At 57.4% G+C, this 13,385-nt stretch overlaps 1 protein-coding gene across 1 annotated transcript in view; it reads left to right on the top strand.

Moving 5' to 3' along the window:
- NRXN2 (neurexin 2) overlaps nt 1–13,385 on the top strand; it is a 97,553-nt gene that overhangs the window by 41,656 nt on the left and 42,512 nt on the right. Inside the window, 7 exon segments of the mRNA XM_032489729.1 lie at nt 1,207–1,593; nt 1,775–1,978; nt 7,994–8,020; nt 9,497–9,616; nt 9,994–10,375; nt 11,004–11,194; nt 12,876–13,049. Of these exon segments, the coding sequence (XP_032345620.1) occupies nt 1,207–1,593; nt 1,775–1,978; nt 7,994–8,020; nt 9,497–9,616; nt 9,994–10,375; nt 11,004–11,194; nt 12,876–13,049 (1,485 nt within the window).

Below are 13,385 nucleotides of genomic sequence, written 5' to 3'. Positions count from 1 at the left end.
GACCTGGAGTGGGGGTCTGACACCTTGTCAGGGGAGGACAAGCCAGGGACCATAGTGTTGAAATGGGGCACAGGAGAAGGGCCTCTTTGGCTCAGGGAAGGTTTTGCGCAGAGGAGAACATGTTCCAGATAAGGAGCTGCATCAGTGGAGGAGGCCCTGGTCCCGCCCCTGCAGTTCCACACTTAGTGCCCACGCTCTGATCTCCTGCCCTCTCCACCCCCCATCTCTGCCCAGTCAGGCCTCTAGAGACCAGACCATCGTTACCTCTCTTTAGCTGCCCTGAGATAGGTGGACTTTTTATTTTTTAAAGAATATTTGCAAACTTAGGAGAGAGAAAGGAGAAAGGCAGAATAAAAATTACAAACACAATAACACTTCTAACGTATAGGTTTTGGCTTCTTAAGATCTCAGGAAAGGCTTTGAAGCGCCCATCTGATCCCCAATTTTTTTCTTAAGATAACCAGCCTTTCCTTCCAAAGAACTCTCGCAACTCAGATACTCTGTGCCTGGCTTCCCTTTCCTGTCTGCTGTCCTGTCTCACAGGCTTCAGGAGCTGCCCACCTTGTCCACCAGCCACAGAGGGGCTCCAGGCCTGGGGGTGGAAGATGCAGGCTCTGGGGTCCTGCCACCTGGATGGCACTTTGGCTCTGCTCCTACTCACTGTGGCACTTTGAGCAGCTTCCCCAGTCTCTCCAAGCATTGTCTGCCATTTCAAAACGGGATCGTAAAAGACCAATTTCATACGGTTACTGTGAGACTTAAGTGATAGAATATATGCAAAGTGCTAAGTGCCTGGAGTACAGTCATAAAAGCTCCATAAATGTCAGTGTGGGAAACCTTTTGGGTTGAAGCCTTGCAGCCTCCTTAGGGGTCTCTGCCTCTGGCTCCTGGTCTGAGGGACTGGCTGGGGGAAGGACACAGAATGATCTGGCCCTTTTGGGGCATGTCCACTTCCTGTACATCCTCCGAGGACTTGCTCACGTGGGAAGGAGGAGTCTGGATGAAGGCCCACCGCACACTGCAGCTGGGCTGGGGCTGGCTCGCTCCGGTCCCTGAACTTGGGACCTTTGTCAAGCAGCCGGTGAGTGAGACTGAGCTTCTGGCCCAGGGCCACCGCAGGGTATGAGGGCAGGACATTCTTTTCTGGCCTGTGATGTCTCTTGGTCCTGCCTTCCCCACTGAGGACCACTCTCTCTTGATCTCCAGGCTCCATCTCAGTGAACAGCCGCAGCACGCCATTCTTGGCTACGGGAGAGAGCGAGATTCTGGACCTGGAGAGTGAGCTCTACCTTGGCGGTCTCCCCGAAGGCGGGCGGGTGGACCTGCCCCTGCCCCCGGAGGTGTGGACGGCGGCACTCAGGGCTGGTTACGTGGGCTGCGTGCGGGACCTTTTCATAGACGGGCGGAGCCGAGACCTCCGGAGCCTGGCTGAGGCACAGGGGGCTGTGGGCGTTGCTCCGTTCTGCTCCCGGGAGACGCTGAAGCAGTGTGCCTCGGCTCCCTGCCGCAACGGGGGAATCTGTCGAGAGGGCTGGAACCGCTTCGTCTGTGACTGCATCGGGACCGGCTTTCTGGGGCGGGTCTGCGAGAGAGGTGAGGCTGGTCTTCATGCCCCACGTCCCCACTGTCCATCCCTGTGCCCCCTTCCTCCTCGGCGTCCCCTCCTAGACCAGCCCTGGGCCTGTCGTCCTTGTAATGATTCTCTCGGTCTTCTTTCTCCCTCTATTGGCCTCTGCCTGTCCCCCACTGCTTCCTTCCCCAACTCCTGGGGCAGAGGCTACGGTCCTGAGCTATGATGGCTCCATGTACATGAAGATCATGCTGCCAAATGCCATGCACACGGAGGCGGAGGATGTGTCTCTGCGCTTCATGTCCCAGCGGGCCTATGGGCTCATGATGGCCACCACCTCCAGGGAGTCAGCTGACACTCTGCGCCTGGAGCTGGACGGGGGCCAGATGAAGCTCACTGTCAACCTCGGTAACCACCCTGCCGTGCCCCGGCCCCTTCCCTGACCCGCCTCTGACCCACACCCCTCTCTGTCTGGAGAAGTTGGTGGTGGTGCCAGTGAGAGTTTGGAGGTGATGGGGGTGCCAGCCCGGGTCAGAGCCCCTGAGAACTCTGTCCTGGCGAGGACACATGGTATATAGGGTGATGCCTCGAGCTCAGCAGCACGGTGGGGAGGGGAACCCCGAGTGTGTCTGGAGTGTGACAACCACCCCCTGGGGCTTTCCGGGGTTTTGGAGGCATCTGTTCTGCACACACGTAAGGACATAGTTCATTCCTAGCTGTTGGCTCATCCACTTGCTCATACGTTGTTTCATTCATTCGAGAAGCACTCACAGACGCCTACTGGTGCTCAGCGCAGCGGCAGATCCCGAGACGAGGAGGATCTGGCCCCGCACACAGCTGCCTTTGTCTGCTCTGCATTCAAAGAGCTGAGTCTGTGTGTGTGCACTTGCATGTAGGTGCATAAGAGGACGCATTGGGACATGCCATTTTCCCCTTGTCTGCTCTTACGTGTGTCCCCAGAGCTGCCCCTTTTTTATAGATTATGAAATCCATATCCTGACCTATCCAACATCACAAAGATAGTGATGGTTGGGAAGGGGCCTGGACTCAAACCCAGGCCATTTGCCCTAAAGTTCAGTGATTTCCTTATTGCCTCTAACAGAGCCAGGGGGTGCAGGGGCCTCGGAGGCCCTTGCCATCAGATGGCTGGATGCCTCTGCCCTGGCCCAGAGCAGGTGTAGCTCCACCTCCCCTGGCAGTCCCTGGGGCATCAGTGACTGTGGGGCCGTGAGAACTGTTGGACCCTGTGTGCTTCAGCTCTCATGGGCAAGGCCAACAGGAAAACAGCAGAGGCACTCACTCAGCTAATGTTTATGGGACACCTTGTAAGTGCCAGTGTGTTCTGAGCCTGGGGCTACGGTAGTGAATAAGACGAGGGCCCCACCATTCCACACAGGAAACACTGGATTTCAGGTTCCTGAGCTGTCCAGCCTGGGGTCACATCTGTCCATTTCAGACTAGTCTCTGAGCCTACAGAAGTGTGGCACTCCCGGGCCATCCTGTAGGAAGAAGTCCACTGGGGTTGCTTGTTTTGTTCTGGGCTTAGAGGGGAAGTCGGGCACTTCTGAGCAGATTAGAATCCTCACCCGGAGAGAACGCAGAGCTTTGGGCTTTAACTATTTATCTGGAGTCTCATCTTCACATCGGTCTCCAGTGCATTTGTGGGATAGACTGCAGCTTTTGGGGATCCCCTTACCTCGCTAATAAATTTATACCCCATCCTTTCTCCTTTTGGCCACCTGGCCTTTATACCTTTAGGACAAGGATTTGCCGAGGGAGGCAGGGGCTAGAGGTGGGGAGGTGTGCAGGCGGCCAGGGCCTCAGAGGTGGAGAACTTTAGGGTTCCCTGGAGCTCTGCTTCTGACCACGATCACAGCCTACAGAGTGGGAGGTGGGCGGCAGTGCTGCAGGGTGAAGTGGGATGGGAGACACCCTTTGGCCGGTGCTCTATGGGTCTGTACAACATCCCCTGGCACCCCTGAAGTCGCAGGAAGAAGGCAGCAGCCCAGGACCCCATAAATAGCCCGCTGCTTCTCAGACTGCTCAGGTCTGTGTACCCAGTGTGAGATATCCCCTTCACCCTGGGACGTGTGTTCTCTGCCTGGTAAGCATGTGGTTCTGTACTTGTACAGGGGAAATCTGGGGCCTTTTATTTGCAAGGAAAATACAAATGCTCCTTCCTCATTTGGGCTGTCTTAGGTTCCCTGCGAAGAAGTTTGGGTTCCTTTAGATTAGACAGGAAGCAGCAGTCTCCGCCAGAACGGTGCAACCTGGTGGGCCCTTGGGCCCTTTCACCCTCAGGATCTACCCTTTCCTTCCCATACGTGCTTTTCTGTCCGTGCCACATCAGTATATAGAAGTTAGGGAGCAAGGTGGCCAGCAGGACAGTCCTCCCACCCACCTCTCATGCCCGCCCCCATCCACAGAAACACCGTGTCTAACAGCTCATCACAAGCTGTGACCCAGTGTTTGGTACTGATGCAAATGTCCATAAATACCAAATGACGTGTACAGGGATGTATGTGGCCGCTGTGTGATCCACACAGACGCCCAACAGGTGGCCCACACCCAGTCACCAAACCTCAGGCTACAGGGAACACTATTTGGTCTGGGGCCAGAAAATCTGGGTCCTAGCCTTGGTCTCCTTGATGGCTGGGAAAATCATTTCCCCCCTCTGAGCCTCTGTTTTTTCAATCTGTAAAATGGGGTTAAGAATCCTCACTCTGTCTGCTTTCTGTGGTGGTTTTGAGGCTCAGATGGAATCACAGGAGTGAAGATGTTACATAGATGCAAGACACCTGTGTGGAGACGGACCCAGCCGACCAGAGGGAAAGTTGTACCAGGAGAGGGACCTCAGCGTAGAGCCAGTCCCGGGGCTTGCTTCCACATGGCATGACCCCATCTGGCCCCACCTTAGGGGCCCCATTTGGCCCCACCTTAGGGGCCCCATTCTGATCCCCATCCTGCTTGCTACCCAGGGCCTACTTCACCAAGGCCCTGGTTCCAGTCTGGACTTGCTGCTGCAGGATGGAGAGGAACCTGGTGGGCTTGGTCTTTGGGCTTGTGGTCTCATCTTGTAGGGAGGGAAGTCAGGACTCCACAGGCAGCTGTGTAGCTCATCAGGTGCTCACTGGAATGACACAGACTCGGTGCTGGGTTCTGAAGAGAATGGAGCTGCCTGTGACCACGTGGTGGGACTCCTGGGAGGAGGCACTCCGTGCCAGTCTCTGGTGACCAAGTGTTTGCTTGCCGGAGAGGGCTGAGAAGGCCTGAGGCTGCTGCCTCCTTCCAGGCAGAGGATGCCGGACATACTGGATTTGCCTCCTTCCTCAGGCCCGGCCTCCACTGTGTCTCAGACCCTGAGCCATTTCCTGGAGCTCTGCTGTCTACAGTCCCTGAGCAGGGTGGTTGGTCTCTGTCCCTAGAGGACCATAGAGTCACTGGATTCATCACTCTGTTCCAGTGTGACCTGAGTTCCTGGGTTCCTTCTACCTTGGGTGTAGCCTCTGGGACCAATGCCCAACCTGGCCTGCCCCTTGTCACTCCCCTACCCTTGCCCTGCCTGCCTGGAGTTACCTTCCTCCAGGTGTGCCCGTCGGCTGTCCCAGCTGTCAGTGAAATATTGTAATGGAAGAATCTCCAAGCTGGAGGGGCCCTTAGAGGTCACCTCCCCATATGTGCATCCCCTGTGCCTTTCCCCACTGATGCGAGGCTCTCCGCCTCTGTCCAGACACCTTCCATGTCAGGAGCTTCCCACCTCTGAAATGACAATTCTAATCACTGGGTCTTTCTTTCCTGGTGGCAGCCTCCTCTTCTGAAATAGTTCTGCCCTCTTGAGCTGTACGGAGCAAGTCTGACTCTCGTTTATGTTGTAAGCCAGGCTAAATGCACAGTACACTCCAAAGCCCTTTAATCTCTGGGCACCGGATAGTGCCTTGTACCCACCTGGGGCTGTTCAGCAGTTCTCAAGCTCCTTCTGAGGCTGGGCGGCTGGGGAGACAGCTCTGAACGAGGGCTGTGCTGGAGTGCACGCTGCACTCTGTGATGTCACCTGCGAGACTCCAGCCAGTGGGCTCCTGAGGCTCCTTGCATAGGAGCCTTGGTCCCCTCTCCCACGCCTCCAATCTGCAGGGCCCGGGGGGTGGCGCAGAAAATGAAGTCTGGCTTCTTTCCTTGAGTTCCTTTCCATACAGATGACTTTTCCCCATCTGTCTTATCATACATTCATACCATCACCCTGGTCTCCATGTCCAGCCTGGGCCCTCATGGGTCTTTGAAGACCGATCACTTCTGTCCATTTGTGGAACCTGAGGCCCAGGTTACTAGTTAACAGGTTAGTAGTTAAAGCTCCCTGAGCTGTGCTCTGGCTGCGTGTGTGCACCAGAGGGCTGTTTCTCCCACTTCCTCGGCAGTTCTTGGCTTTCCTCTGCGATGGTGCTGGCTCCCTCCTGGGGCGCCCATCTTCAAGGAGAGTTTGCTCTCCTCAAACCCCACTGGAGTGGGGGCTCTTAAGGGTGGAGTCACTGCAGGGTGTGGGCCTGGAGCTGACACCTCTTCTCTGGACAGATGGGCCCCCCTTCCCGGCGATGCCCTGCTGGGGAGGGGAAGCACCGTGCTCCTCCCTAGGCCGTTTCTCCAACAGGGGATCAGCCTGCCCTTCCAGCCCCCTTTTTTCTTTTTTGGACCCTTCATTGGTGAAGACTCTGCTGGCCCTGAGAGAGCCCCCGTGACCTGACTCCAGGCCTGGCACCCCTACTCTCACCCCAACATCCTTCCCTTCCCCCGCTGTCCCACTTCACTTTCTCTCTGCTCCCTCTTACTTCCTCTTTTCTCTCTACACCCTTTCTACCTCCTTCTGCTCCTCATGACTCCTGACTTCCCCTGTATCTGCCCCTTGACCTCCTTCCGCCCTCCCTTGGTGCCAGGCAGTGGCTCAGTGTCCCGGCAGCTCCCCCCACTCTTCTGCTGCGGTTGACAACGCGTGCGGAGCTCAGCCGTACTGCCCGGGGGACCGGTGCCTCCAGAGCCACAGGGGAATCTTTGACCTCCGCTGCAGGAACCTTCAGGGGCCCAGGGGATGCCAGGTGCCCCACCCCACTTTGCCTCCTGGGCCTTGGGGTTATGGGCAGACCCTGTTCTGGGAGGAGCCACAGGATGAATGGCAGGGTATTGCTGTTAACAGAGGGCTGGAAACTGCCCCTCTCTGAAAGGCAAGGCGCCAGCTTAGTGAACACCTGTTTCTTGCTCCCAGCTCAGGATCCTCCTGTTCAAGTCCCTCAGCTCACAGGGAGGTAAGCTGAGGCTCAGAGAGAAGAGATTTGCCCACAGTCACATAATGAGGTTAGGACTCAGCTTTTCTGCCTCATCGTGCTGGACTTTCTGCAGCCTCAGGCTGTCTGGGTCTGATGGAGCAGCAGAGGTGTCCAAAGGGCCCTAAGCCCCAACTTCATAGGACTCTGGTGCTCTATCCTCTGCAAGGCTGGCTGACTCACATGTGGGTAACGTGTCCCACCAGGCAGATGGCCAGAGGCACTGGGGCTCTGGGCTGCAGCTCTGTGTAGACAGTGTACTTTCTGACCACATGGGGCCTGCTGAGCCTGGAATTGGAGGATAGCAATGCTCAGGCTGGGGAGGAAGCAGAAGATTATGCTGTGGTGACTATTCATTCCTAAAGTCCATAGAAGTTGTACTTTGGGGGCCTCAGGGCCCTCATCTATGAGCCGCTGGCCCTCCCTAGGAAAATGGATTAATACTAGTTCCTTTTCAGGGTGGAGGACCACCCTGGCCCCCAGGGACAGCCTGGCATCCTCCAGGTTAGGAAGGGTAGAAAGAAGGTTCCTGTAGGGATGGTGCCAGCCCCCTGGGACTTTGGGAGGTGTATGGCCACGGGGAGGGGGCCCTGGGGCAGACCCCTCTATTTAGCTCAGAGCCCAGAGGGCACGGGGAGTAATGTGTCACAGCTGGGCTCTGAGCAGGGAGTTGTCCCAGAGCAGGGGATGCAGGGACTCTGGCCCTCCCCACCCATCTCCTTTTTGGAGATAGGGAGATGTGGGGTTGGTCAAGCCCTCAGCCCCCACAGTGATCCCCTGTACGACTGGGATTCCCAAGGTGCCCATCTCCCTGAGACATGAGAGGCGTGAGCCCCTCTAAGAAAGGAGACATAAGCCTTCTTCCCACCATGTGGCTGCCCTGCCTCCCAGCTCTGGGGAGGGTTGGAGCCCTCTTGGGGGAAGGAGGGACAGGGATCCAACTGAGGAAGGGGAGAAGGCACCTGAGCACGCGTGGTCCCCAGAAAGTGGCCCTAGGGGGAATCCCCGCCCGCAGACACCCCTCCCTGTGAAGGATGTAAAAAAAAAAAAAACCAAAAACTTGTTCTACCTTTTTGTCTCCCCTCACCCTCTGCCCGCCCCATGGCCCCCCCAGACTGCCTGCGCGTCGGCTGCGCACCCAGTAAGTGGTTTCCCTCTTCTTCTGCAGAGCCCCCAGGGGCCTGGGATTCTGGACACTGGGATTTGGGGAGGGATGATGGGAGAGGAGAAGGCTTCATCACTGGCTTGTGTGAGGCATGAGCAGTGGGTGTGGAGAGGGGAGCTGGAGTGGTGGGGATGGTGGTGATGTGGTTGTGGAGAGCAGAATGAGCCAAATGAAGCTGAACCAGGGAAAGTTAGTGGAGGGTCTGGGGTCAGCATGTTCACCAGGACCGGGGAAAGAAACGCCTGGAAACCTCATCATCTCAAGTCCTCAGGAGGGTGGGGCAAAGGCTTGGTGGCACCTACAGCAGGATGGCAGAAAGGAGCCGGATTGGGGCTGGGCTATCCCACTGCATCTCCAGAGGTGGCCACAAGGGGGAGAGCGAGGCACACGGGAAAGAAGATGAGAGCAGGTGGCAAGTGGGAGGTGAGCGTGGTCAGGGCCTCAAAGTTCAGCCCTCCACAGTCCCTGTTTGGGATAGGGGGTGAGTTTCTGCCAAATGGGGGCATTTTCAGAGGTGACAGTGAGGCTCTCAGCAGGGGTGAGATGGAGAGTGGAGGTGGACATTTCTGAGCATCCCAGTATGCCTGGAGTCAATGCTCTGTCTCTATGAGTGTCTGCATGCTGTGCCCTGAGGTCATGTAAGAGAGCACAGGGACACGGCAGCCACAGGCAGAGAGTGTGTACTTAGCATATCTCTGTGTGTCTGGCACCTGTGCACACATGCGTGGTGAACCCTGTCCCTGCTGGTGAGAGAACTGAGGGGCCGGGGGAAACCTGGGAGTGCTGCAAATGGAGTGTAGCCCCATTCTAAAGCTGAATATGTTTTGTTTTAGTCTCAGAAGTGGTTAATCCAGGTCTTGAATAAATAGTCAATTCCTAAGAAACATTCCCCTCTCTGGTCGTGCTGGATGTGCCACGTATGAGAGTGCATGTCAGGGTGTGTGGAGTTAACCAGGCGTGTGCAGCAAGGTCACATTGGATCCCTCTGTAGATGGGGGACGTGTGTGTCTGTGTGGAGTTTTCACTGCCAGCAAAGAAGCTGTGGGTTCATAATCACATCTGGGTGTGTGGTAAGGCTCTTTAATTTTAAGTTTTAGGCCTATGAATATATGCTGGGAATTTAGCTGCTGGCTACACACATTGACACTGAAGGTCCTTAGGAGACTTAGGGAAGAGTATGTTGGTGGTAGGTGTGGGTGTCGGGGCACCGGATCTTAGGGCACAACTCCAGAGGCACCACTCACAGGGTATTCTTTTCTCATGGCGCCCTGGGAAGTTGCACAAAGTGTGGCAGTACTGAGTGTGTCTGGGGTTATGGCTGGGTTTGTGTGGATGTGTGTACCTGTGTACAGGTGTGTGTGCGGTGGTGAGGCTCTGTGTGCCTGGGGTGGTACATGAAGCCATATGTGGGCGTATGGAGGTGTCATGCTCACTCCCCCCTTGGTGCCACAGGTAAAGGCCCCGAGACGCTCTTTGCGGGGCACAAGCTCAATGACAATGAGTGGCACACGGTGAGGGTGGTGCGGCGTGGCAAGAGCCTGCAGCTATCTGTGGACAACGTGACTGTGGAGGGTAGGTGGTCTGGGACCAGGGAGGTGGTGGCCCTATTCTTGGTGACCACTGCCTGGGGCAGCATTCTGGCAAGCTGCTGCTGCTATTTCTCCCCTCGGAGTGGTATTTCATGGGGTCCTGGGCCCCAGGGACCATTTCAACTCCCCACAGGCAGCACCCCCTGCAAGCCTGCCAGCCCTAGCCTAGGGTCCCACAGCTCCTCCTGGACCCAGGAGCTGGGCTTGCTAGTACCCACCTGTGGGTGTTTGCTGATGTCTCTCCCGTGTGGCCCTTGAGGGGAGGGGAGGCTCTTGGGGACCCAAGACCCAGCCCCAGAAATGACCCTATAGTCTAGGCCCAAAAGCCACGCGCCCATCTCCGTCTCCTGTCCCGAGCAGGACAGATGGCAGGAGCCCACACGCGGCTGGAGTTCCACAACATTGAGACGGGCATCATGACAGAGCGGCGTTTCATCTCCGTGGTGCCCTCCAACTTCATCGGGCACCTGAGCGGGCTGGTATTCAATGGCCAGCCCTACATGGACCAGTGCAAGGACGGCGACATCACCTACTGTGAGCTCAATGCTCGCTTTGGACTGCGTGCCATTGTGGCTGATCCTGTCACCTTCAAGAGTCGCAGCAGCTACCTGGCGCTCGCCACACTCCAAGCCTACGCCTCCATGCACCTCTTCTTCCAGTTCAAGACCACGGCCCCCGACGGGCTCCTCCTGTTCAACTCAGGCAACGGCAACGACTTCATTGTCATCGAGCTGGTCAAGGGGTGAGGTGCTGGGCACTGCACCACTGTCAAGGACGTGGTCCCCCTCCCCTGATGACCAGGATACATCTCCCCCAGCCACTGGCTGAGATGTCCATTCCCCCTAGACCACAAGTCAAGATTCAGGTCCCCAGCCACCAGGCACGATGGAGAAGCAGCTCCCTCTCTTCCACCCTGGTGACTCCCCAGTTTCTTCCTTGCCAGGGCTTTCCCAGGTACCTCTGTTCTCCAGTCACTGTCCTGTCTCAGGCCCTCTGGCTCTTTTACAGGCAGAAGACAGGGCTGTGTCCCTATGGCCTCTCTTGCCTGAGAGGCCCCCAGCCTACAACAGGTCTTTCCCTGCCCCCAGAGGACCCCGCTCCCTCCACAAGTCTTCCCCTCAACCAGCTTCTCTTCTGAGCCTTCACAGGAGTCAGGTCCTCTGCAGCCCTCCCTCCCCACATTCCCCCATGATCGGACCTCACATCTGAGTCCTCGTGTGGTTGGTTTGGGTCCCTCCACTATGAGGTCTCCCTCTCCACCCCTTTCTCCCGCGGGACCCAGGCCCCCTGACAGACATAGCTCCTCCTTACCCTGTCTTCCCAGCACCGTCCCAACCTTGACCCAGTGTCTCCTCCGTACTGTGGGGCAGGTACATCCACTACGTGTTTGACCTGGGGAATGGCCCGTCCTTGATGAAGGGGAACTCAGACAAACCAGTCAATGACAACCAGTGGCACAACGTGGTGGTGTCCAGGGACCCAGGCAACGTGCACACGCTCAAGATTGACTCCCGCACTGTCACGCAGCACTCCAATGGCGCCCGAAACCTCGATCTCAAAGGTGGGGCCTGGGGCCTCTGGAGAAGGCCTGGCCCTAGTCCAGATACCCACCTCGGCCCCTTCAAGAGTACCCCTGACCTGGGATGCTCTTTCACTCACGTGATTCTCCCTCTCCCCCCGCCCATGGTTTTCCTTGCTCTTTTCCATTCTCCACTGTGCCCAGCCTGAAATTTTCCTGTCAAAGTTCTGCTCAGCAATCCTGCGAGGCTGCCCTCTCAACACTGAAAGCCTGGCGGCAGGATGTGTCTGTCTTGTGAGGAGATTGGTGGCTTCACTCTAGAGCTGAGAGTAGGCAGCCTGGGGGCTTCCGAAGCCCTCTTGGCCCTCCAAGGCTGAGAAGTCTGCCTTGCTTGAGGGCTGGAGAGAGAACGGGGAGCTTAGTGTCCTGGCAGAGGCCTTCCTCACTGGGTGAGAGGGGGCAGTGACGAGAGGAGGAAGGAGTAGCGGTTGCTGGGTCCTTGCGTGCTGCCCTGGTCATGTTCCTTGGGCATCGGCTGGGCTCGGGCCCCCCTGGAGGGCTCAGTGTCATATCATGGTCCCCCATTCACCTGGGGCCTTTTCATAGCTGCTGAAGCGGTCATTGCCTGCCCCTACAAGGGGCGGGTGGGAGAAGAGGGAAGAGGAGGGTGAACCTGGAGACTGGGTGTTGGAACAGATGTGTTGGACAAGGCCTGCAGCTTCTCCAGGGCTCACTGGGGCAACATGAGCGACCTTCACATGCCCAAAGCAGCCCTCAGTCCCACAGGGGCCCCTGGTGTCAGTGTGACTTAGACTGTCCCAGCTTGGGGAGGGTCCTTAAAGACTATTGAATTCAATCCCTCTTGAAGAGGCGGAAACAGAAGCTTCAAGAGGCTACATGGTTTGCCTGAGGTCACAAAGTGAGCAGGCCACGGAGTTGGAACTAGAAGATTGGTCAGATCCTGGGCCACGTCAGATGGCATAGTGCTGCCAATTCTCCTTCCTCCCGGAAGGTGGCGGTGTGCCTCAGATAATCCACAGTGGCAGCAAACCCAGGGGTGGTCTGGGCTGGTCTTCTGTTGCATTGAGCCCACAGCAAGGGCAGCAGGGTTGGCCCGTGTCTTGGTGCAGTTCTGCTGTGGGCTGGCCGAGATTTCTAAGGAGTTGGGCTCTTTGCGGCCAGCTAATGATGTGGGGAATCAGTGTCCCTGAGGAGAACTTCTTTCTGGTGTCACCCACAGTGCCCAGGTCAAGCCCAAGTGGTTGTTGGGGGGTTGGTGCTGGGCTTAGAACCCCCAGGAGAGAACTCAGAGTGGGGAGAGGCTGGCAGAGGCTTGAAGGAGTTCTGGGAATGGGAGACGTCGGGAGGGAGGGAGTGGGGGCGGAGGGGATTGGGCGGCACAGCTATGAAAAGCCCTGATTACAGGCCGGAACTGGAATCAGATGTGTGGGAGAGAGCACGGAGCAGGTTCCTCCAGCTGCTCCCCCCTCCCCGGGCATCTGGGCTTCTCTAGAAGGGGAGCAGACAGATGGCAAAGTGAAGAAGGAAGAGGGAAGAGCAGGGGGTGGGCATCTGCAGGCCACTGGATCTCTGTGAGGAAGCTGGGGTCCAGGATGGGACACCATGGGGCTGGAGGACCTGACAGTTGGCTGCCGATGTCCAGGGTGGGGAATGGGGACACGAGGACCAGGATGCCGAGGTTTTGACCCTGCTCCCTTTGCAGGGGAGTTGTACATTGGCGGTCTGAGCAAGAACATGTTCAACAACCTGCCCAAGCTGGTGGCCTCCCGGGATGGCTTTCAGGGCTGCCTGGCCTCAGTGGACCTCAACGGGCGCCTCCCAGACCTCATCGCCGATGCCCTGCACCGCATCGGGCAGGTGGAGAGGGGCTGTGACGGTGAGTGTGGGGTTTGGGAGTTAGGTGTGACCCTGCAGGCTGCAGGGGGCCAGCTGTAGAGGCACACCAGGCCTCTGGAGTGGCCGCCTCTCAGGCTTTGCAGGAGCCTGGCACCACAGCTCTGGGGCAGGGTATGGGCGTAGGTCAAGGGTCACTTGCCCTCCCTATTGCCTCCCACTCTGGCCCCTTTTCACAGTTCCAGGCCAAGACTAGCAGTCCTTGAGCCGCCCCCCATCCCCACTCCCACCCCCGCACCGTACTTGGCCCTCTCAGCCCGGCAGAACTCAGGCCTGTCCCCGCAGCCTCTGCACCTCCTGGGGAGGGAGGGGGCTTAAC

Source organism: Camelus ferus, chromosome 10 (genome assembly GCF_009834535.1).
Source record: "Camelus ferus isolate YT-003-E chromosome 10, BCGSAC_Cfer_1.0, whole genome shotgun sequence".
Taxonomy (NCBI): domain Eukaryota; kingdom Metazoa; phylum Chordata; class Mammalia; order Artiodactyla; family Camelidae; genus Camelus; species Camelus ferus.
This window is presented reverse-complemented; position numbering and strand designations above follow the sequence as displayed.